Here is a 23,939-nt window from a genome sequence, read left to right on the forward strand (position 1 = left end):
CTGACATTGAGGATAATTGTTTTAGGAAGCAAGAGGCAGGGAACTAGCTGAAGCATTCTTGTGTGTCTTGGAAATACACCTACCTGAATAATGTTTTGTGATCTCCTGAAGACCGTGAGAGAGGAGGGTTTTCTCCCCTGTGCCTTGATCAGAGAAATCCTATAGATAAAGATTGTGCCTTATATTTTATAATTGTTTGCTCTTGTCTGCTGCAGGGTTTTTTTTTAATTAACTCTGACTATCCTAAAACCAGATTTTTTTTTTTTTTAAGTAAAGAGGTGGAGGAGGAATTCTTTACTGTAGTCTTAATTTGAGGTTCGTAATTTTGAGTTTGAATACTTTTGTCAGTGTAAAATAAGTAAGGGCATTTGTAGCACTGACAGAGGGGAAAATGCAGTGGCAGATTCTTTATCTAAAACTGCACTGTAACAGGTTGTTGGAGGTGTGGAGAGGTGACTCCTGTGCTCAAAGGCTGTTTTTTTTATGTTCATATACCTGCATTATTTCAGGGTCATTGTGTTTGCCCGCTGTTGTGTTTCAGGTGTGCAGCTGCAGTCGGGAGCCAGAAAGGTAAAGCGCCCCCCAGCACAAACTGAGACTTGTTTTTAAAATACTTATCCCTTCTGTGCTGTTTTCTGTGCCCCACTCACCATTTTTTATGCCGTCATTAACTTACCTGGGAACAATTTACATCCTTTACACGGCACCCTGAGACCTGTGTGGGGCTTCACATCTCTGCTTTGTTGCAATTCTCATTTTAAGATCTCAGACCTGCGTCTGCCCGGTTCAGTGGCAAAGAAGTTTTGTGCTGTATTTTACTAATGAGAGCCTAATTGCCCTGTCAGCTCAAGTCCCAGTGGCATTTTTGCACTGGTGTGCCCCTGCTGTGCCCTCATCTCAGCCTGCAGGTTTCTTTTCAGTCCCATGCAAGCATTCTTTTAGGAGCTGTAAAGGAGCACTAGGACTGAAAACCTGTTTTCCTGGAGTTGACCCCCTGCTTGGCATCAAGCCTGTTGGGTGAGGGTTAAATTTTTGAGTAGGGTTTTGTTGTTCTGGGTTTTATTTTTTTGCACAGTCAATACTGTGGACCAAAAAAAGAAAAACAAAAACATACCAAACAAACAAAAAAAACCCTAAAAACAAACCAAAAACCCCCAAAAGACAAAACCAAAACCCCCCCCAAAACAAAATCCCAACCCAAACCAAAAAACAACAAAAAACAGAAAACCCAAATGATGAAGCAAACAAACAAAAAAAGAAAGCAAAACAACCCCTCCAAAACCAAACAAAAAACCCCACAAAGACTCCCCCAAAAGGACAAAATAAACCCCCCCCACCAAACTTCAAAAAATCCCAAATGAATGAGTGAAAGAAGTGAGCTGATGAGTCTTGAGAGGCTTTTTTTTTTTTTTTTTTAATGTACAATGTGGTATTAAAAGTACAGGTGACTCCTGTGAAGCTCTTTGTGCCCTTTTTCTTTTCCAAATGTGGTTTGTAGACGTGGTGCTGATGGAGCACAAACCAGTAGATTTGTAAGTGCTGGCTGAGGGTGTAGAGTGGCTTCTGAATTTTAGGTGGAACTGTGTCCTTACGTGTTTTATATATATAGGTTTTTTTTTTTTTTTTTTTTTTTTTTTTTTTTTTTTTTTTTTTATTGTTTGGTTTTTTAAAAGTTTTTTTGTTTTAACATATCTGCTTGTTTGCTCAGAGCTTGGCGAGGTGGTGGGATTTGTGTTCTTCCTAAAATACTGGCACATGTCATGAGAGGGACTGGTGCTTCTTGCCCTGCTTTGGTTTGTCAGATGTGGATTATCTCAAAGCCCGAGCTAAACCCCTGCTGAACCTGTGCCTGTGTGTGGAAACAGCTGAAATTGGTGCTCAATATGCGTCTTTTCACCATATCTTCAAACTCAGCCTAATCCATCAGCTGAGCAATTAATGTTCAATGCCAAGTAATAAACATAGCTAGATAAAGAGCTGCAAAATTGAAGTTTAGCCCCACTGAAAGTGAGCTTCCCAGTTCCTTGTGAATTATTTCTCTGTGAGGGTCAGGCGAAGCAAAATGAATTACTATTTTTGAATTAATAAATTTAAGCCGTGTGAGCTCTTTGTTTTCGGGGAGTTTAGTGTTGCATTTTCTAATAGATAAATAGCAGATGGAAAGAAAAAAACATATAATAAAACTTTGGTTAAGTGAAGACTGGGTAATGCAGGAATTTTCTTCAAAGAAAATGCCTGAGGAAACTGTTTAGTAAGATAAAGCAGTTTGGAGCCTAGGCCTATTTTTTATTATTAATTTGACAGGGACGGGAAATTAAAATAATCCATCTCTTTGAAAAGTCTTGGGTGTAGAGGTGGGAGGAGAGAAAAATATGTAAGCCTTCATATTTATACCTGCCCTTGTCCCACTGAAGTGGCAACATTTGGTGAAACTTGTTTTTCCAGGTTACTGGGCTCAATTTTTCAAAACTCCTCAGAAAATCCTACAAACAGAATTACATCCTTCTGTATATACCTGACACTGATTTCTTTGTTTCATTTTTCTTTGTTTCACACTAGGTTCTCTTGCCTGTGGATCTCTTGTGGATTCAGTACTGAATTTATTTGACTTGAAAATTTAAAAAGGAAAGAGAGGGGGGAAAGAGTAAAAAAAAAAAAAAAGTGGAATCCACTGCTCAGTGATGTTAAGTCAGACATTTAGAGAAACACATCAGAGTAAGCGGAATTGTAATAGGTCTGTGTGGGGACTAAAAAGTAGAAAACAAAGGAAATCTGTGCTACAGATTTGTGTTGAATATCCTGATAATATTTAATCCTAAAGAAGGCAGTGTTTTGGAAAACAGATGATACCTCAGCCAGACTACATTGTTATCCAAATATACATCAAAAAGACATATGTATTGGGGTATTTTTGGATGGACGAAGGGTGATTAAAACACGCTGCTTTTTTTTTTTTTCCCTCCCCCCAGAAATTTCCTCAACTTTACTATCCTCAAATGGATGATACTAAGGTACTGGAAACTGCAGAGATGCTTTTAAAAATACGACTAAGAGACTTGGAATTCACAAATCTTTGTTCTTACTGACTGTATACACCGGGCTCAAAGGTTGTGTCTGGCACAAACTTCCTTTTTCTGTTTTTTATCTTCACAACATACAGCAACTTTAGTGCTGTCTTTTCTGAGAAATTATGTGGAAAATGATATATATTTAGAACGTGTGTAATTTTTTTTTCAATTTTTTTTTTTTTTCCGAGGAGGAAGGGAATTATTTTTCTTAATAAATACCCTGTGGTTTTTCAAGCGAAGGCACTGTGCCACCACTGGCTTTGGTAGGACCTTGGAAAGCCAAGGTGTCCTGCTGCCAAGTTAGAGTTATAAAGTGTTTGTTGGGACTTGCATCTTCCAGAAGTAGCAGGGAAAGGGAGTCTGGGTCTCTGAGACACGCCTTGCCGACTTTTCATTGCAGATCTGTCCTCTGGAGGATGGGCTGGTTATTGCCTTTGATCTTTGCTCCCTTCCACACATGCTCTTTTTAGTAACTTCACTACCAAAATTCACTTCTTCATCAGGAAAAATGACAGTTGCATGACTTATCTTTATTCTTATTTTATTTTTTTGCGGGTTTGTTCAGTTAGTGTAACCTGACTTATCCGTGCATCTAGGAAAGTGAGGATTTGACAGCATGACTGTTAGTTTTGGGAAGAATTGTTACAAAAAGGTTGAGAAAGAAGAGTCCGCCCCTTTTATAAATCTGTCTGCATATTCCCTTACTTGCTAGTATATACTAGTATAATTGCCCACTTTGGCGTTTATTTTAATACACTGAAGGCCTTTTTTTTTTTTTTTTTTTTTTTTTTAACCTTATTATAGCTTAATGTAGCTGGTTGTGAGCGAGCTTGGCAGAGCTGGATGCCTGCAGTGGGTAGTGGGTTAGGCCTGAGACTTCAAGGGGATGAAAGACACCAGGGTGGGCTTTGCCTCCAGGCTACAATTAAGATCAAGGCTTGTTAGTAAGATTCCTACTATAAAGGTTGTTGACTGTCTGCTTCCTTCTGTTTCTCCTCATTTTTCAGCTGGTGACTGCAGTAAATAAGCCTGACAAGCGTTGCTCCTTATCGTGGATCCCAGATCTTCTGTGGCAAATCTTCCATATCCTATTGTCCCGTGGAGCCTGACAAGCTCAGAACTAATTTGTTTTTGGTTTTTTTGGTTTGGGGTTTCTTTTTTTTTTTTTTTTTTTGGATGGAGGGGGACACACACAACTGCACAAAAATGATGTGCATGTTTCCAATCGTTCTGTGGCTGCCACGAAGCAGTGGGAAGGCAGCAGTGCAAATGTGAGCCATGTGAGCCTCGACTCTGCAGTTGGGCCCATGATCTCCTGATCAAATGTTGCCATGGAGCACTGAATTTCTTAAATGGCCCACTTTACCCCTCTGCACAAAGTTAGAAAATCGTTCAATCTCTTCTTCCTATCCAAGTGCTAATTTTTGTTTCTTTTATCTCCAAGGCGAAGTTGCGTTATTGGCAAAATTGTAACTCGTATGCTTTTAATACAGAGCAAAGTTAAACAAAAGATTAAACAAGTCCATTATTTAGGATGCATGTAATACAAAAGTGTTTTAGCCCCCTAAATTGCATTAGGGAACAGAGCTCTTTCTGATTTTTTTCTCTTGACTTTCAGATTTATCTGTAAGTCCCACATGAAGGTTATTATTGAATCATTCTTCAGTGTCAAACAAGTATTGTGGCCAGAGGAGTGGGAGGATTATTGTGAGATGGGACAGGAAAGATGCTGGGTTATTTGTCTTCATGTTCGTTGACCCAGTCATGTTCTTCCAAATAAAAATGAAAAAAGAGGAAGTCCCTATTGGATCAGTAGTAGTTCTAAGATTAATGGAGTGAGAGTTGAGGTTTTTGTCAGGTATTTTAATGTTCTTGCTCCTGAAGTATTGGAGTTAATGGAATTTTAAATTAACACGAGAGAATATCAATTTGTATGAAATATATCACTGGAAATATGCATAAATATAGGCATTATCTTATTTCCTTCTGTTACAAAATGTGGTAATAGCTAGTTTTAATCTTTAAAAGCAATCTTGAGCTTTTCTTGACTGGTTTAAATCTCCAATTATCCACTTATGAGTACATGCAGCATCTCCTGAATAGTACCTCTTCTCTGATTATGAATTTACAATTAACTTTCTTCTGATTATTAGGTTGTGATCTGTAGTTTGGGCAGGGTCAGAAGGAACTAAACTGTAGACTTTAATAGCAGTGTGTGGTCTTCTATTCTGAACTCCCTGTGGATAGCTCCCATTTTTCCTCAGCAAGAAAGCACTTAGGTTAATTGCTCCATTTCAAAGACATAGTAGCTCTTTCTGGTCTGTAAGTAGCCTTCCAAGCATAGCTGCTGAGGTTTGGAACACCTGCAGCCCGACCAATCTGGGGAAAAAAAAAAAAAAAGCCATTAGTCTGCATGGAGGGAAAAAAAAATGAAGTGCTGAAGTTCAGAATATTATCAATGATGCTGTGTTGGAGCAGCCTGAAAGATTTGGCTTTTGGTCTATGCCTGGTGCTATCCAAAACAACATATAAAATTCTTTGTTGGGTGCATTTTAAGAGTGTCTTGTTCATTCAGAGGGCCCTGTGTGCTCTGTTTGTTCCAAGGGCAGAGGCACCAGCCAACAGCTGATTCCTCCTCAGAGGGAAACATTGCCTAATGGTGTTCACAGGAGCCAAAGACCAGGGGGACAAAGTGCTAAAGAGAAACAGCTCAATCCCCAACTGTTCCTAGGCCTCAATAAAGCCTCTGATTTACACACTTGGGTGGGACCCTGCTGTCCCCACCTGCAGGATGGAGAGGTGCTGTGTGTGTGACCCCCTGTGCCCCCCAGGGAAGAAGCTGTGCCTTTCTGTGGCCCCAAAATCCCAAAAGCTTCTCTGCAGCTTCGCTTTAAGGGGAAAGGCAGAAAGAACCGACTGCTCTCGTTTTGTGGAGGTGGTGAATGGGAAGAGCCCACAGGGCTGGGTGCTGAATGGCACTTGAGGGTGCTCCTCTGGTCTGGTGGACTCAGAGGGACTTCTTAGGCTGCCACAATGAGGGGCTGGTTCCAGTAATCCGGGTACCAATAAAAGTACAGTCTGCTTTTGTGCAAACATTATTTTCTTTGTTTTAACAAGCTTCGCCAACAGCTGGACTGTTAAATAGTGACACTCCAAAAATTCAGGGGTCTACTCTTTCTGAGCATTAACACAGTTCTTACCTTTTTACCCCAAAGATGTGAAAGTGAAAATAACTCTCAAGGTTTCACCTCTCCTTTATATTCGTGTCTTTCTTTCGTAACGACATTTTTACCTGGCAGAAGTATTTGATCTGTGAAGGGCCACATAAGCCTTGACACATTGGAAGCTGATGGGGTGATGAATTTAGTGAGCAAGTGAGTGCATTGGGGCAGGTTAGTTATGAAGAGATTGTGTTAATTCACCTCTTGAAATACAAAGCAATGCATCTTATTTTGGAAATAGGGTGCTGTACATCTGTTACTAAGATTTGCCTTTAGAGTGAATGAAATGCATGCAGTCACCTCTTAGTGAATGAATAAGGAATATGCCCTCATTTATTGTCTGTATTTTAAATTTTTTTAGTGGTAACTGCTAGTTGTTAAATAAGTAGGGAACTCCTTTGATATTTTTTGCTGTATTCATGCTTGAACTGTGTGTGGTTTATCCATTTACTGAACACTGCTTTAAACTCTGTGACAGAGTTGTGTTCTCAGGACATAAAAGGGATAAGGGGAAAAGGGATTTGGATTTTTAGCTTCTTGTTGTTGTAATTGTTTTATTTTCAAAAGAGCAGTAAGGTACAATATTGCTGTTTGCAGTGATGTTTTTATGTGCTGTGTAGGTCGGACTAATTTTCGTGAAGGAGGTTTTTCCTCCTCTTGGAGAGAAATATATAATAGGCATTGTATACAGCCAGGAGTCCTTGAGATTCTGCTGATGGGTTAGAACAGCTGAATGCTTGGAGATGGAGTCTGGCTGAGCTCTGCTGAAAGAGGCAGCTCCTGAACATGGAGTAATAAGTAATGTACTCCTTTCAAAAGGCCACTAATCACTGTGGAGGAAATGAAAGCTGAGAGAAACATCTTCATTTTATGCTTTCTTGGAAAATGCTTTTTTCAGTGATGCACAATAAAATTTGGAAAAGCAGGAAAACTGTATGTTGCATTTGTTTCGAAGTTCAGGGTGTTGTTCTTGGTTGTGTCTCCTCATTCTGTTGACTTTTTTTTACCACAGGGTACCACCAGTGTTTTGTAAACAGAACAGATTTTTAGCTATGCTGCATCACAGGAATGAAATACTGATGTGTGCATGAGAAACCAATATCACTGTATCAAATTAATTTAGTCTCAGGCCTCAGAGATCTTGTAAGTGCATCCTTAAATAAATAAACAAGCAAGCTTCTTTCCTCTCTTACTCTTGACCTCAGTTTTTCTCACTGAGGACTGACTGGCACTTCATTCGCTTTATCATTATTATATAAATAGAAAATATCTTGCTTTGTTTTTTTTATAAGCAGTCTGGGTTGATAAGAAAGCCTCTAGTGCAGGTGTTTTTCACTGAATGCTGCTCTACTTTGTGATAAAAATCACATAAAACAAGCAAAACCTTCCTGTTGAGCTACACATACGTGTATCAGTACCCTGTGTGTTGTCTGTCAGGGTTGTTTGCTACCGTTTTACAGTCTTTAATTGAAATATTTTTTAGGACGTTGTCTTTCAGAGGAGGACTTCTGTGGAAATATTTCACAAGAGACTGTATTTTTCTATGATTAACAAGAAGCAAAAGGGAATCTGGCAGGCGAAGGAGAGTGCATGCATGTGTGCTTGAGCGTGCTTGTGTTTCCTGCCCTGTGCTCGTTACTGACCCATGGCAGGCAGTTAGTGCCCTACAAATCTTTAAAATGCCTTTATTTCTGGAGTCACTAATTGCAAAGGCATTGTTCCAGCTGTCAACCCTCAAATATTTAATTTTTTTGTTCTTGCTTACAGGTGCACAGACTGTAGATTTTCTGAAATGGCCAGCTGGTTAGTGATGGAACTATAAAACTCTTTGGTTTTGAATGCTATTGCTTGCTTATACTTTGTTTTGAAGGCTATGCACTTCTCTGGGCAAGGAAGAGGAATTTTTGAGATGTTGTTGGGTGCAGAGTTGAGCAAGGGTCAGGAGCAGTTCAGTCAACTACAGGTTAAAGCTGCTCCTCCTAACCTGAAAATGCCAATTTTCGGGGAAGCCAAGGTAGTTACATCCGTATCTAGATTAGTTTCTTAATGTCCAGGAGCAAAGAAAGAGCTTCCTTCTGCTCCTGCTCGGAGAATAGAGTCCCCTCAGGGCCTGAACTGATCCTGGTCATGATTATTTACTGCTGCACTTTAGATGGAAACCTCGATAGAGCATTTAATCCCTGCCCAAGCACCATTGTACTCAGTGCATGTAGTTTAAATGCTTCATCTGGGCTTTTCCTCCTTTTACGTGCTATTTTTAGTCTGTGAGTGAACACGTAGCCTTTTCTCAGTCACTTCACTTAGGTTGTGTGTAACTACGTGGGATTCTTGAGAAGGTCTCAGGTCAAGCACAGGTTGCCAAGTTGGTTTGCCATAGAGCAAAAATATTCACTGTAACATCATAGATTTTGTTCTCTGTAGAATCCAGTGCTTAAAATATTTCCTTTGGGTTGCTGGCATTTGCTACACCCTCTGCTTTGCGCTGAAGCTTAGTAGCAGCTTTCATGTGGCAGTCTTCCAGATGAATATTGATTATTTTGAATTCTGTTTTCTGTACTTTGGGTGATAGCAGTGAGTTAAAAACAGAGCTATGGGGAAGAGCTTGTGTGTAGTAGTTTCCTATGCCCCAGCTTCCTGACAGCTTCTTAATTTGAGACTATTCAAATATGTTTAATTGTTGGCACTGCAGCCTGAATTGCTATAATCCAGTTTCCTATTTGCAAGTGTCATCAGTTCGCTGACAAACTGCATTTGGGGAGGAAAGTAGAATAAAGTTATAAGCATGCTTGTATTTGTATATTCCCCACACAGGCAACCCCCAAGCTAGTTATGTAAAGGTGTTAAGCACCCCGGTGGTTATAACAAGATTATCTTGTTTTTTTAAACAGGTGTTGAGAAGATGGAGAAGACTTTGAACAGAATTCATCCAGTTTCTGATCCAGAAGCAACCTATTTTCTGCAGGTGTCATGGGAAAAGGATTTAGGCACTGGCTTCAGTTTACTTCTTAGTGATTGTCAGTGTGCCTGGACTGGGAAAGGTAATAGATAGAAAAATACATTAATTTAAATTATTACTGCTCTTAATTCCTCCTTTTTAAACACTTTCTAAACCATGACCCGCAACCTATATGAAAATTTCATGGGTGTTTTGTCCCCAGTGATAGAGGAGGTGGGGTTCATGATCTTCTGGGATATGGCCAGAGAACATTGAAATCTGGAGTGATGGTGTGTCAAAGCTAAAACTAACTCATTCAGCACATGGATATGCAGCGTTTTGTTCTCTCAAAAATGTATAATTTCTTGGAGGGATGCTGAAGTAACACTTCTGTGTCTTCTTGAACAAATGTGCACGCAAGTTCCATTTGCAAATTGCAGTCCATGAAGCCTTTTAATTGCGGATGTTTTTTAAGTGTTTTCGTGAAATTTTAATAGCCAAAGGTGGCTGTATTTCATACTGAAGTGAATTTTTGGGAAAGAAAAGAGACAATAAGTTATCAATAGGAAAAACTTAACCTGTGGGATTTTTTTCCCCTTCTCTGAAACCTTAGTAAGAGAATGGGTCTTTGCATATGTGCATGCTTCTCCCATTCATACTTAGTGAAAAAATGTTAGATTTGTGTGTTCCTTGAGAAATGTCAAATATTTGATCAAAGCCCTTCTTTCAGTAGCAAAAATATTTCAAAGGGAGAACTATGTAATTTCAGCAAATTGTAGGTAAAACCATTTTCTGGACCCTTGATCTGAATTATAAGTATCCATGTAGTTCCTTTCTTCCTTCCTTCCTTCTCCCTGCCCAGTAGATGTTGTTTCTCCTCAGTTCCTACATAAACCAAGCTTTCACATAGATCTGAGATTGGATAAATGTAAATTAAAATGAACACATAAATTAAATCTGCTCTTCCGTATTGCCTCTAATATTCCAAACACTCTATCGATCAGGGGTCCCTGTACAAAGCAAATACATGTGTTCCAACCATGATTCCCAGTAGTGAAAAGTTTTTCTTTCTTGGCTTGACAATAGTAAAGTTATTTTGAAAATAACATGAAGGGTGTTAACACTGACCAATACTGTTTTTTTTTCTGTTCGAAGGATCTTCTCATTCTTCGGCGACTTCAAAATCCCCAGTTTAGAATTCACAAAAAGATGATTCTTATTTCTCCAAGTGAAGGCTGTGCCACTGTAGCTGGGAGTGTATAGAAAAAAATAGGGCAGACACAGTTCTCATTTTGTGGAGTTCCTGCATCTGGTGGAATGGGGGGGATAATCATCTCCCAAAACAGTGGGGCAGTGAAAGCAGGATGACCTCACTGCGTTGAAAAGGGAAGAAAGAAACCCATGACAGTTCAGCCATGAGCACTGGGTGCTCATCCAAAGGAGAGTTTTTTTTCTGTTCTGGAGGAATCTGATCCCTTTCTTAGAAATTCTTACTGTATTTCTAATCCCTGGAATAATTTCGTTGGGGGTTGATGTTCTTGCGCATGAGGCTTTCCTACTGCACTGATCTGTGTTTTCATTCAACAAAACATCAGTTTTGGTCACTTTCTAAAGTTACTACATCATTTCTGAGATTGCTTCCATTTTAAATTCAAAACCTGGAGGGAGGGAAAGCAACGGTCAGAGTATTCTTGCTGGGGGAAATCCCTTTCGGGTTTCTCATGTTGTGAATTATTTTCCTTGGCAAGACCTACCAGGAAGAGAGTGAGAGTTGCTGATGGAGTTGTCTTTTATGGGTTTTGTATGTTTAATGTGATGATGAAATGTGTTAGGAGTTCTGTTTAAGGAAAGAGGGAAAACAGTGAATGTTGGAGGGGAGGAGAAGCACACAAATATGCAATGTAATCTAGTGTTTTATCTTGGTATATCATACGTCTATGAGGATTTATGCATATCAAATTTCCCTAATGATTGATCAGTTCTGCTGTTTTAAATCATAAAGGAACATGCAGCATATACAGAAAAAAAAAACCCAAAACCCCACAGGGCTATACTGCAGTATTTTAGTGTCTTTCTTTTTATGACTTGTTATTAAAAGTTTACCTTCTCAGTATTGAAATCACTGTTCCAGACAAACAGTCCCCTTGTAAGTATTTCAAACTTCCTTTTTCTACCCCTCTTTGCCTCATGGTGCAATGGGTTCCACATTTCTCTCTGTACTATTTTGGGTGACTTTAGGCAGCTAGAATTGTGGATGAGTGGCAACAAGGAAATAACCCATTTTCAGACAGGGAAAAAAGGGGACAGAACTTCTGGAAAACGCAGTATTCCTGCTGCATTTGCACAGGTGGGAATTACACACCAATGTGTGTTCAAGGGAAGAATAATCTAATATTTCATAGAATCACAGAATTACAGAATGCCCTGGGTTGGAAGGGACTCTAAAGATCATGTAGTCAGTGTGTGTCTGTATATACATGAAAATATATATATTTAAAAACCCATATGTAAAATATATATATACTTTAAGATATATAAATATATAAAATGTGTATTATTTTTATATATGTATAGTAAATATATATAAATACAGTATTTTATAGATATAACAGTATATTAATATATGTTTTATATGTAATGTATAATGCATATACTTGTTCACACACATATGAGTATTTATTCCTCACATGTCTCTTTTTGGTAGTGTCTGAAGCAGACATTTCTAGGGAGGCTGCTGACATGGAAATGGACAGAGAAAAATATGTGGAAGAGCTGAGGAAAGCACTGATAGCTGCAGAAGAGTCAGCTGGCAGATACAACTTCGTGATTTCAAGAGATGAGCAGAATAAGGCCTGCCACTTCTCCTATGAAAGGAACTTAAAAGATGGCTCTGTAAGTAGATAAATGCTTAAATTCATCTGTTAAACTATGAGAATGAAATACATTTCTGTATTTTATTATGGTCATTAAAATCAGACAGACTTGTGATACTCATTCCAGATTGAATGAGCATTGTGAGCTCTTGCATGGATTAAAGTTAGAAAGGAAGGTGGGTGATTTGGGATGGATGCTGCCCTTTTCAGATTGTAGCCTCCTGTGCACTTCTGTTTTTCCTTGTTTTTTTCATCCTCTCTCTGTACTACTCTCCTAAATCAGAAAAAAATAAAAATCAGGCAAGATTATTTTCAAATGCTAAAACGTAGTTTTAAAATGAGCTTTTCTAGTACTTCAGATATTTTGTAAGCTACGGCTGAAATTGTTACATTAAATTGCATATGGGAAAGTGGTTCCATGCTGCTTCCTTGGCTGCAAAGGGAAGGACACTCTCTAAACAGGAAAAAAACCAGTATTATCTATATCTATAGATGCTTCTGGATATTCCAGGTTGTGTTTGCTGTCGTAAAACTTTTCTGAGGAAGAAGCTAACTTAAGGTGAATCTCCCAGTTTGTACTTTTTATTTATTTTTTTAAAAATTCTTTTACATGCCTTCTTTCTTGTGCAGTATAAGAAATTTCAGTCCAGTTTGGCTCTTGAGGAGCCAAAAGTGAGGGCATGTAAGTCTACCAGTCTGCATTGTAAGTATTTCTGTGAATTTACCCAAGGCTATATTAGCCCTAAACATTGTGAACTGTTTGATTGCTCACAAAGATATTGCAAGATTAGCACCAAACTCTACTCAAAAAGTGAGAGCAGTGAGGTTAAGAATATTTTTTTTGTTGTTGTTATTGTTTCTTCTCTATGTCACACATGTTCTAAGTGCAGGCCAGATTAAATACGTGCTGTATTTTTATTAAGTGAAAACATCCTTGTGTTTGTGGGGTCACCTAATACATATTTCCATCAATTAAGGCTTATGAGAAATTTAATTTGTATGAAAACAACTTTATGTCAATTTGGGAAAATAGTGATCTGGCCAAACAAACAGAAAATACAAAAACCTTGATTCCTATGTATGTATTAAACTCTGGGTGTTGAAAGAATGTTTTTAGATAAGAGGATTTCTTGGGTGAAAATGCACCTCTTTTTTTTATCCTTCTCTACTAGACTAATGGCTACAAATAAAATTGCCAAAGCAAATATGTAGAATTAAATAATAGAATTAGGTGTTAGATGTAGCTTTCAGGAGAGTGATAGAAGATGTCCCAAATTTTTTGCAAACTCTCTGTGGAAGCATTTGTGTTCTCTCTCTTTCAGCATCACATTAGGAAATCAATCTTCTTGGGCTCTGTACATCGAGAGGGCTGATATTCAGTTAAATGTAAATTTAGCACAGAGGAAGCCTAGAGAAACTACTCTGCAACTTAAACATGACTTAAATTCAGTGTTTATCTCTTAGTTTAATAATGAACAGTGTTTAGTAAAAAAATGCAAAAGCTTCTGAAATGCATTGTTACACTTTGAGCTATAAATTGCTTATCAATTCATATAAGTAAAAATTATTGCAAAATCTTTTCATGACATTGGTACATGGGTGCCTGAGAGTAAATTTTGTAGTCTTTGAAAATCAATAATATATGCCTGTCTTATTTCTTTAGAAATACATGCATGCTTATATAGACAAATTCAGTTATTTTCATTATTTTTGGTGGGATCTGTCATGATGCTGATCACCAGCAGTCACCTGTGCCCAGTAATTTCCAGAGCTGAGCTCTGTCACAGTTCTCCATCCCACGTGGGACTAGGGCCTGGCAAATCTCTGAGCTAGATACTGATTTATTCTTTGCATGGCTGTACCAAACCATGGTATTTGAAATAAGTTTTACCTCCTTTCCAGCATCTTGCTAAACTCTGCTTCCATAAAGTCTAATGATGTGCCAAAACTCTGTTGGGTGGTCTGTAGGAGTGCAAACAAAAATAGTGGGGTGATGTTAAGCAAAGGAAAACATGGGCATATTTTCGGGAGGTGCTTTCTGATACGGAAATTTGTTTTACTGCCCAGGTGTTTTCTGGAGGAAGTGATGGCAGCCCCATTGTGTCCCTTGCTTTGAAAGGGGCTGGAATGAAAAATGCATGGTAATTATCTGCATTACCAGTGTAGTACCTTTGGTGACTTAACAAGGTGTTTGATTCACCTGCTGTTGTTCAGTTAATGAACAAGTAAGTTCCTTCCATTCACTGATGTCTAGGTGTTTAAAAGGACTTTGCTTTGATGGCATGAAACCAAACCTGAATCTTCATACAATTAAAGAAGTGTTTATAACCATCAGTACATAAGAGTGATGTGTATGTAAGGTTTCTGTAAAGGATGACTGCTGGTGGTTTGGGTTTTGGATGGATGGAAAACTTCTCCAAGTCATGAAGGATTCCTGTCTGATGTAGATAGAGCACAGTCTAACATGTTTGTTTTGTAGTGCCCTGGTTGCCTGTAATGCTTAGAAGTGACAGAATTAAGTAAAATAATCTAAGGCATGATTGTAAGAGTTTTAGTACTTATTTATCTTGAAACGTTGGTTGGGAGAGATGGTGATGTCTGAGCTTTAGATAACTGGTTCTAGTACCTCAGGACGTGCAGCTGAGCCTAAGAAGTGACACGTTTGGTGAAAATCCCAACGGGTTCGGTGAAAATCCTGACGTTTTTGCGAGAATTCCGGCAACTCTGGTGAAAATCCCGGCGTGTTTGTGATTCGGCTCCCTCAGGACAGGTGGCTCTGCCTTCGGGAGCCACGTCTGGGGTGCCCGGGGACGTGGGGAAGGAGACCCTGGAATAACAATGTCTGTGGAGCACGGTGGGAATTGTGTGCGGATCCAGCTGCAGCCCCGGACGGGCCACACACACAGAGACCCCGGCGAGGGGCCAGGGAGGCTGGTCCAGCTCAACTGCTGCCACCTAAACAAACACCAGCCACAGAGGCAGTGATTTAGTGCTTGATCTAAGTAGGTGACCACGGGGAAGTAAATCTTTCCAAGTGCTTCAGCGAGTCACTCCACATATAATAAATAATGGAAATCCGGCAAGCTCTTTCTTTCTCTCTTTCTTTCTTTCCTTGTGTTTTTTTTTTTTTTTTTCTGAGACTGGCAATTAAATAGACTAAATAGCCTTTGATAAACAATTATTTGAGTGCTAGCAGTCTCTTTTTTTACAGTAATGTGACAGGCTCTGAGTTTGGGGTTTTTTTTTCCTTGCCTTTTGCTTAAGTCTGTAAACAGGGAGGATAAGAGCTTAACAAATTCCACCTTAGATGCAGCACTGTTGCTAATTAGGATGATGGGAGGGATGCTGTTATTTGTCTCCTCCATTTCCTGTGGCTGCTTTTCCCTGGTCGGGCCTGTGAGTTCATTACAAGTTTACTAAAAGTTGAAAAAAGAAGCTGGAGAAGCTTGTGCTAACCAAACCTTTTCACAGCATACTAAATGAGAAGAGTGCAATTGGTGGAGCTCTCTGTGCTGTCCAAACTATCCTGGTTCAAGGTCTGAATAGTTACTTTGCTCCAAACCACTGAGGATGTGTTGTTTGGTTAGCAAAGGTCACTGAGAGTTCAGGTTGTTTCCCAGGCAATTCCTCCAGCTGAGGAGAGAGGAAGATGAAATGATTAATCCTTAGGTCAGTGTGAAAGTAATGACTCTCATGTCACTTATATCACTTAATGCCTGTGTACTTCAGGAGCTGAGAGTGGACACTTGAATGGGTTTCTTGGAAGCCCATTTTAGAAATAGCTGGCTTCTAATGTGCCTTGTGTAATAGAAACATTAAGTGTTATCTTGTAGGTAATCTCAGAATTGAGTGCCACATGATTTTTCCCCATCTCACCTTGGGTGTACCTTCAGATATTTCAAGTACACTGGAAATGCAGTGCATTACTTCTGTAGCCTCGAGGTAAGAAAAACCATTTCTGAAAGAGTGATTCCCTGCCATATTAGCAGGTGTACAAGGTGTGACAGAAGTCCTGGTGAATTAAGCAATTAAGCTCTGCCATTTTCCTTGCTTAGCTATTAGACCGTGTATTTGGCTTCTGATAAGCAGTAGTTTGGAGAAATTAAGTTAAAATACTGGCAATTTATGCCTTTAAAACTGATATTGTTGAAAAAGTAAGAATCAAACGCTGTGATGAATAAATTCTCTTCATTTTTTCTCAGCCAGTTAGGATCTGTGTATTTCACTGGACCTATCCAGCTGGACAAAAATAGTAGTTTAATTACTTTAAGGCCTACTATAAATTACATTGTAAAGGGTATCATCTTATTTCTTGAGTACAATGAGAATCTAAATATATTTCAGGTATACTTAAAGTGTTCATAAAATATCAGATTTGGATTTGTGCAAGAAAAATCGTCAGTCATCCTTTCTCCCTCTTGGTGTTACTGTGTTTTCTCTCCTCCTTTCCTCTTAATTCTTTCAGATTTTCTCTTTTTGGAATACCTGCTGTGCATTTCAAATCCCTGTGTGGACATCAGGGCTTGCTTTCATTTGCAGAACAGAGTACAAATGCTTTCCTTTTAGGTGGAAGAAATCTCTAAATCATGGCCTATTGACAAGCTTTAGTTTCCCAAACACAAATTACAGAGGACAGTAGGTGCTCTGGAAAAGAGATTACTATGTGTGGGCTCTAAAACTTCACTGCCAGACCCCAGTGCTGTGTTTTCTGTGAGGATGAACAGCAGCCAGAGCCTGAAAACCAACGAGAATCTCACCAGTATTTTCTCTTCAGAAACTTTTCTCACAGCTCCAGAGGAAGCATTTATCTTTCTACCTGCAAAGGCACAGGAGAGCTTTCAAGCTCATGTTAACTCCTAGGTTCACTAAAATACCACCTTTTCCAGTATAAAATATTGGATGGATATGTTTAAACCCTCAGAGCAACTTCAACACCTCTACTACTTCTGCTGCAGCTAGACAAAACCTCTTGAAGTGTAAGAAAAGGGAAAATTCAAGATGTCCTGTTTTTTTTAAAAAGTGACAAATATGAGAATATTGCAGGGTGATGGGATGGAGAAATAAGGGAGCTGCAGAATGTGATTTAAAATACACATATCTTTGATTTTCCAAAGACTAACTATGAAGTCAGTCTGTACTAGTAGTCCACGCATAAAAACAAAATTTTCTCTGAACAGTGAAGACGAGTCTCTAATTTCTGTGTCCAGTGAGCAGAGCAAGATCAGCTCTTAAAGATATCTTCCAACCTAGTAATTATATTTTTCTGGTGGAACAGCACTACCATAAGTTTCCTGGTTCCCTGAAAACCCTAGGAAGTGTTGTGCCTGCCCATAGGATTTGACAGAATGCTAATTACTGCCTGTTACATTTCAATATGTGGAATGAGTGGATTTTTTTTCACAAGGACAAAGCCTAAGGGTCTTTGAGTTCTAAAATTTGAAGCCAAATTGCACGTGTATTTGGAATTGGTGAGTAAAATATTCGATTAGAATTGCTCTGAAGTATTTTAGTCTCACTGGAAAATTCTTTGGTAAGTTTTCTTCATCCAAATATTGAATGTGGTTCTCTTGCAAAAATATGTTTCCCAGAAAGGCAGGTACAGCACACAATTTCAAGAGTAGGTTTCTGAGTAGTATCATTCCAGGAAAAAGCTCTTCCATAGAAGATTATTTGTTTCATTCTCTGTTCTTCTTGGTCCTCTCAGGTACTCTGCAAATAATGCCTGACATTTCATTTAAAATTAGATGTCAACTACTTTTGTTGGGTACAAAGTATAACTGTTTTTTTTCTAATTTTTGGAACCCAAACCGTAGTCTTTCTGTTTGTGTTTTTCTCAGACAAGCTCTGGGATTTTTACAGTTTGAGGTGCAGTTTTTTGTTCTGTTCATAGAAACAATTTGTCTTTTCAGTGTATGAATAATACGTGTAGGTTATTAATGCAGATTTGTAACAGAACATTGCCAATACTCTTAGAGGCTGCAGAGGTGCCAAAAACTGGAATTTGGAAGCAGTCAGGTTTTTCTTATACTAGTTCTTTGCTCATTTAATTGATGGCTGTACATCTTGCAAAACAATGGGAGATTTATTTCCATGAATTCACACTGAACTTGTTGCCTTGCAGTTGCATTTCCTACCTGTTCAATTCCAGCTGGAATGAGAATTTGTTGTTCTATAGAGCTAATCCATCCCAGGAACACCACCAGGGATGAATTTTGCTATTTAGTTAGGATAAACCTGACTCTACTCTTTCAGTCTATCCTGAGTCCGTATTCTTCTCCTCTCAGCTGAATCACTCTCAGGAAAAATAAGAAAAGAAAAGATATTATCTAATGTAGCTTTTAGAGACTAACTTGAGCTACTGACTAGCAAGTTTTAGGTGAGAGGTCTAAGCCTGAGGTGATGTGGGAGCAGTGTATAGTTCACTAAAAAATGTGAGCTTCTAGTCTTTTATTTAAGCACTCTTTTATATGCAATTTTGGTGAGGTTTTTTTTTCCTAATAGTTGAAAACAGAAAAACTTACTGTTATCTTTTACTTCCCTGGGCTCACAAAGAAGGTAAAACCGTAGTCCTGCGACCTGCTGTGATTTTCTAAATCAGCCATTCAACCACTGCAGTTTTGGTTTTGCCAGTGTTACTGACTTGGTGTACTGAGATACGTTGACCAATGTAGTTTCCATCTCATTCAGAGCTAATGAGACACTGCCTAGGACGTGGATCAAAACTCAGGAATTCAAATAAGAATTGCATTAATATAGAGCATTAGTTTTGGTTTTATATGCACTGATTTGTATGCAAGAAAACTGTTAAGTTTCTGAGACCACCTGAAGGTTTTGTTAGCTGTGATGAGGGGCAAACCTCCATGTTTTCCTTTACTAAATGTTATACTATACTATTATATTATACTATAAATATTTAGTAAATAACTAAATATTGTCTTGTGTTCAAGAGAGAGATAATCAGCCTGCTCTTATGTGTGTATGTGCTAGCTTGAAAAGCCTGTAAACTACATAACTAAGATGCTTTGTTCCCAAAAATCCTTGCAGGCCGTGGGTGAATCACTAAAAATGTTTGGGAAAGGGATTTTAACAGGGCCCCTTATGTGGACATGTGGTAACAAAAGTGCTGTGCTTACCAGTGGAAGGGGGGCTGTTATCTGTATTAGTTACCTGGCATAATTATAGTTTACCAGTTCTTATTTCAGTGATGTAATCTGGGGATACAACCAGCAATGACTGCAACAAGGACATTCTTTCCCTGGAAAAGAACGTTCAGGTGCCACTCCTTGCATTTTTCCTTTTTGAATGCTGTCCTCAAGAACTTCTTTAAATCAGTTTTTCTAGAACAGCTGTTTTCTTTGTTGAATGCCAAGATGTAAGTTTTATTTACCACAGGATAAGACTGACCTTATCCACTGTCACTAAGGATCTTGATTTGTGGGAAATAATCGGGGCAGATAAAATGTGGAGAGAATAAGAGTAAGTATTTTTTTGGATCAGGGTCTACTGAAAACTGGGCACTCCCACACTGAAGAACCCAAATACAAGATGGAAGATGCCAGATACTTAACTCATGTTTGTTTTAACTTCTGTGGGACACGCTAATACCTAAAATAAAATACCTAATATAGTATTTTAGAATACCTTATAATACTGAATACCTGAGAGTGTGACATCTGTTTACACACCTTTATTGCCAACTCTTTTTAAGCCTGGGAGTGGGGAGCTGCTGCCTTTGCCCCTCGTGGCCCAGCTGTGTGGTTTATCTCAAGTTTGTCAGGCAGAGCTTGCAGTCCCTGGGGCTCTGCCAGGGCTGCATGTGCTCATCAAACATTGTTTAGTCACTGCAGCATGTTTATGCCATCTGCAGATGCCTGTGCTCCCCTTCCTGAACAATGCTCTTTAATCAAGACCACTATTGTGGGGAGGCTAGCAGGAGCAGTATACATAATCAGCAGGATGCCAAAATTAGAGTTACACGTGCATTCTGCCTAACCCCACCACGTCAGCTCGGGGTGACAAGCTTCCTGAGGGTGCCACTTCTCTGGAATTAGTACCTTTGTCCATAATCTCTCATACTTCTGTGTATATTATTCAGAGTCCAAGTTGTTTAAAGAGCTTGGTGGTAATAATAACAAATCAAGAGTCGTCGTGGAGAATTGTTAAGCCCATAGGAATGGCCTGCTATCTTTTATTTGTGAGGAGACTCCATTTTCCAGGTCTGTCTAAACAGAAACATCCACTAAACCATTTCACATCTGTTGTGCTCCTTTCTTGATGTTACAAAAGCGTGAGCTTTTTGTTCCACATATTTTTCTGGACAATTTCTTCATTGTGGGAATGGTCCCCTAACTTTTTGCTGGTTCTTTTTGCTGGGTAGTAAAAGAGCTCTTAGAGAATGCAAACGTGTTTGAGATGGTGTTAATTCCCCTGATAAGTGCCAGGAGGTGAAGTATGCCAGGCAGTGTTCTGACAATGTGTGTGTTCAGAGATGACAGTCATGATAGTTGAGTGATCCACCTATATATCACATGTGTGTAATGATACATATTCATAAATATCCACTCAATTTTATCTTCTTGCAGAATAATAGAATAATTAGGGCTGGTAGGGACCTTAAAGACAACTTCTGTTAATGCCTTGTAAATTTTTAATAGCAGTTGTTAAAGGTGTTTTGCTTTAACAGTAACTTCTATTGACAACTTCATGTTTTGTTGTGGGTTTGCCTGTGGTTTCTTTGTCCTATGAAAGTAGTGGGGTAGGAGGAAGTGTCTCTTTTCTGAGAGTGCTGTACTGCTTGATAAAGTGAGCTAGTTAATCCCAGTATCTCTAGACCTGGTGAGACAACCACCCGCCTTTCTCCCTTTTCAAACCAATTTCTTTCTTATAAACGATTTTTATATTTTAAATTTCTCTTTAAATTGCCCTTTTTTTTTTAATTGCAATTTTAAGGCTTTAGGCTAGATTTGTACAAAATCTATCTGTCTAAACTCAAAGTTTATCATACTGCTCCTTCAATTAGAATTTCCTTGTTGAAAAAGAGAAGCTTAAAACTCAGTCAGGGATGTGTCTGTCTGTCTTTCATAGGTTAAAATTTCATGACACCATCATTTTGTAGTGGAGGCTCTCTGTCTGATTGCACAGCTAATTCAGAGGTCAACAAAATTTCTACTACTGCTAAATTTACCACATATGACATGCTTGGTTTTGATTCATCAAAATTGGGTGCAGTCAAATGTCTCTCACTTATCTGTCAGTCTCGGATTTTAGTCAGTTAATTTTGAGTTCTCTGTTACTTTTACCTGAAGGAACTCTTGTATTTCACAGTGTGTGAGTGACTCTGCAGGTTGTGCTCAGTGACAGTTCCAAAACTGGTTATTTTATGTACTTGAGCATGGAAAATGATGTCATTCAACAAATGGCAGCTACTTTAATTAAAAAAGAAATTAAAGAAAGTCCCTAGATGTCAGGTCACGTGCTTTAGGAAAATAACATTGATTCCATGACACAGGAGTGTTTTCCTTTCAGCTGCAACTTTAAACCTGACCCAGACCATGACATTGGTAAGAAATATATTTCCATATGGTAAAAGAAATGTAGTCATATTTGTTGAAAAATTCACGTGGGTTTCTCCATAAAGCTGTTAATGCTTCAGTAGTCTGGTGGGTGACATAAACCCTCTGTGCCTTATTGTTTTAGTGCCTTTGTAGAGAAAATGGCAATGGAGGGAAAGTGGTCTTTATCATAGGCACTCTTTTTAAAAACAGAGATGAAATGTTACAACTTAGTGGTATATGATGGAAACCCCAGGTTTTCAAGGCTATATTGAGCTCTCTGTAGCCTTAGATCAGGGTGGTATGCATTGACTTGAGAAGGAAATCTGTATTTTGCTCTAAGGCTAAAGCAGCAGTTAAGGAAAACGTATTCTGAAATTGGTTTTTGAACACTGGGATATGCTGTGGGAAATGCAGGGGAAATTGTGCCAAAGCTTTTTTTTTCCTGTTTCTTAGAATTCAGAAAAGTAAATTTATAGTGTAGAGGTAACATTTATGTGGTGTCAGTCTGTGATGGATGCTTGAATCCACCATGAGTGTTGTGAAAATACTGTTTTCTGAGTACTGTGTGACGAGATGGAGACTGTGTTTGTTCTTAAAACAACTCAAAAACAACTTATTTCTGACAAATAGCATAGATTGGCTGCTGCTAACACTCAAGCTGCAGACTTTTGGTAGTTTAGGAACTAACCCTGTCTCTTACATTAACACAGCTTGGATTGCACAATGACCTTATTAGCTGAAATGTTCTGATATTTCTACAGAAACCCCACTGGAAACTTACAACACGTTTTGAAAAAGTACATTTGACCTGTTAATTAATTGACTTACGTGACCATTTTTGAAGGAGCATGCCTTTTGAGAAGTGAACATGTATTTTTACTTGAGAAAAAGAAGGCGTCACTGAAATCTAAAGTTGTAGCTTGGACACGTTTGAGCCCCATAGGGCTTTTTTTTGGCAGTAATTAAGGATTTCCCAAGTGATATCTGAACAGGCTCTTGGTTTGCCCTGAGGTTGGGCATTTTAAGCTGGGAGCTCATCCTGTTACAGGTCCAGCTGCTCTCCTGAGTGAAGAAGAGTGAGTATTCACAGCCATGGGCTAAGGAGGGTTGTTTGGGAGATAGGATCTGCTTCCCTTCACTGTTTGTTTTCCAAGGATTATCTTTTGCTTGCAGTAGATGCCTAGCTGTTTCACAGGTCCTAAATTTTCCATTCGTTATCAACTTGACACCTATGGAAGATAGGCAAGATCTTGAGTTTCCATCAGGTCTTTCCCATGGGCATGGAAGCTAATTTTAAAGCATTCTGTAGATAAACCCTTCAAATGATTGTTTCAGAGCATTTTAGGTCATAGAATTCTTTTATTTTACTGTATGCACTATTGTGATTGTTGGGGATGGCAGCAGTTGCAGGCAATGGCACAGGCACTAGATAGTTATATAGTAGAGCTGTTGTAGGTATTTCAGTTTTGACACTTCTGTCCAAATAAAATATCTTTTTGCTGAAAGTTCCACTGGGATTAACACTATGAGAATGCTGTTTTGGTTTTTTTTTTTTCCCTGAAATCAGTTTTTCATACTCCTGTCTATGTGGTGACTTTAAAAGCTGATCTATCTGGCTGTTGGCCTTCTCATGCTTAGGGAGGTTTTGTGTACATATTCTCTGAAGAATTTCAGCCTGTCTTTTTTGTTGTTTTACCTTTTCCAAGTGTTACACGAGGAAGTTCTCACTGATGAGAGAGAGAGTGATGTGCAGTACTTAAGTCAGCAGTAGAGCACATAGCCAAGAAAAAGAACCTGGAACTTTTAACTTATGTGTCAAACACAATTACAAGTGAGTTTGGGTTTCAGAAATACTATTTATTGTTCAGTCCATTAGCTGGATCCTGTTGGAGCAAACAATCAAACACAGCTGAAGCAGCAGCTTTTCAGTTTGAAGCTTCTAAATTTTGATCATTTCAGCTGTGTGGCGTCCTTGTAAGTTGAAAATTATTTCTCAGTGCAACTCAGAAGTTTCATTTGTTGAAAGGGGAAGTGTGAGATGTCAGGGGAGGGCTCAGTTCTCATATTTGTGCTAAGCCTTAAAAACTGGCTACTAGGTCAGCCAATTTATGTCTCAATAGCTTTGGACTTGTACAGCAGTCATTCTTTACTGTGCCTTCACAGTGACTCAGCCCAGGCAGATTTCCATCCCCCTTTTCCACCCCACTCCCCTGGATTAGTCATATGCAATTCAGGAGTATCAGAGAAGCCGTTTCTGGGCTCTCTCTGAAAATAGTTTTGATTATCAA

The 23,939-nt window shown here is 38.8% G+C and overlaps 1 protein-coding gene across 8 annotated transcripts in view; it reads left to right on the forward strand.

Annotated features, from left to right (window-relative positions):
* XRCC4 (X-ray repair cross complementing 4) overlaps positions 1-23,939 on the forward strand; it is a 142,742-nt gene that overhangs the window by 5,494 nt on the left and 113,309 nt on the right. For 4 of the 8 annotated variants that reach the window (XM_088156744.1, XM_088156741.1, XM_088156743.1 and 1 more), the window contains exons 2-3: positions 9,178-9,327; positions 11,929-12,116. In XM_088156744.1, coding sequence (XP_088012870.1) covers positions 9,189-9,327; positions 11,929-12,116 — 327 coding nt within the window. In that variant the 5' untranslated portion in view covers positions 9,178-9,188. Of the gene's footprint in view, positions 1-3,922; positions 8,093-9,177; positions 9,328-11,928; positions 12,117-23,939 lie in introns of those variants that run through there. The other 4 variants (XM_088156736.1, XM_088156739.1, XM_088156740.1 and 1 more) reach the window with 4 other exon arrangements.

The sequence above is a fragment of the Sturnus vulgaris genome, chromosome Z (genome assembly GCF_052056855.1).
Source record: "Sturnus vulgaris isolate bStuVul1 chromosome Z, bStuVul1.hap1, whole genome shotgun sequence".
NCBI lineage: Eukaryota > Metazoa > Chordata > Aves > Passeriformes > Sturnidae > Sturnus > Sturnus vulgaris.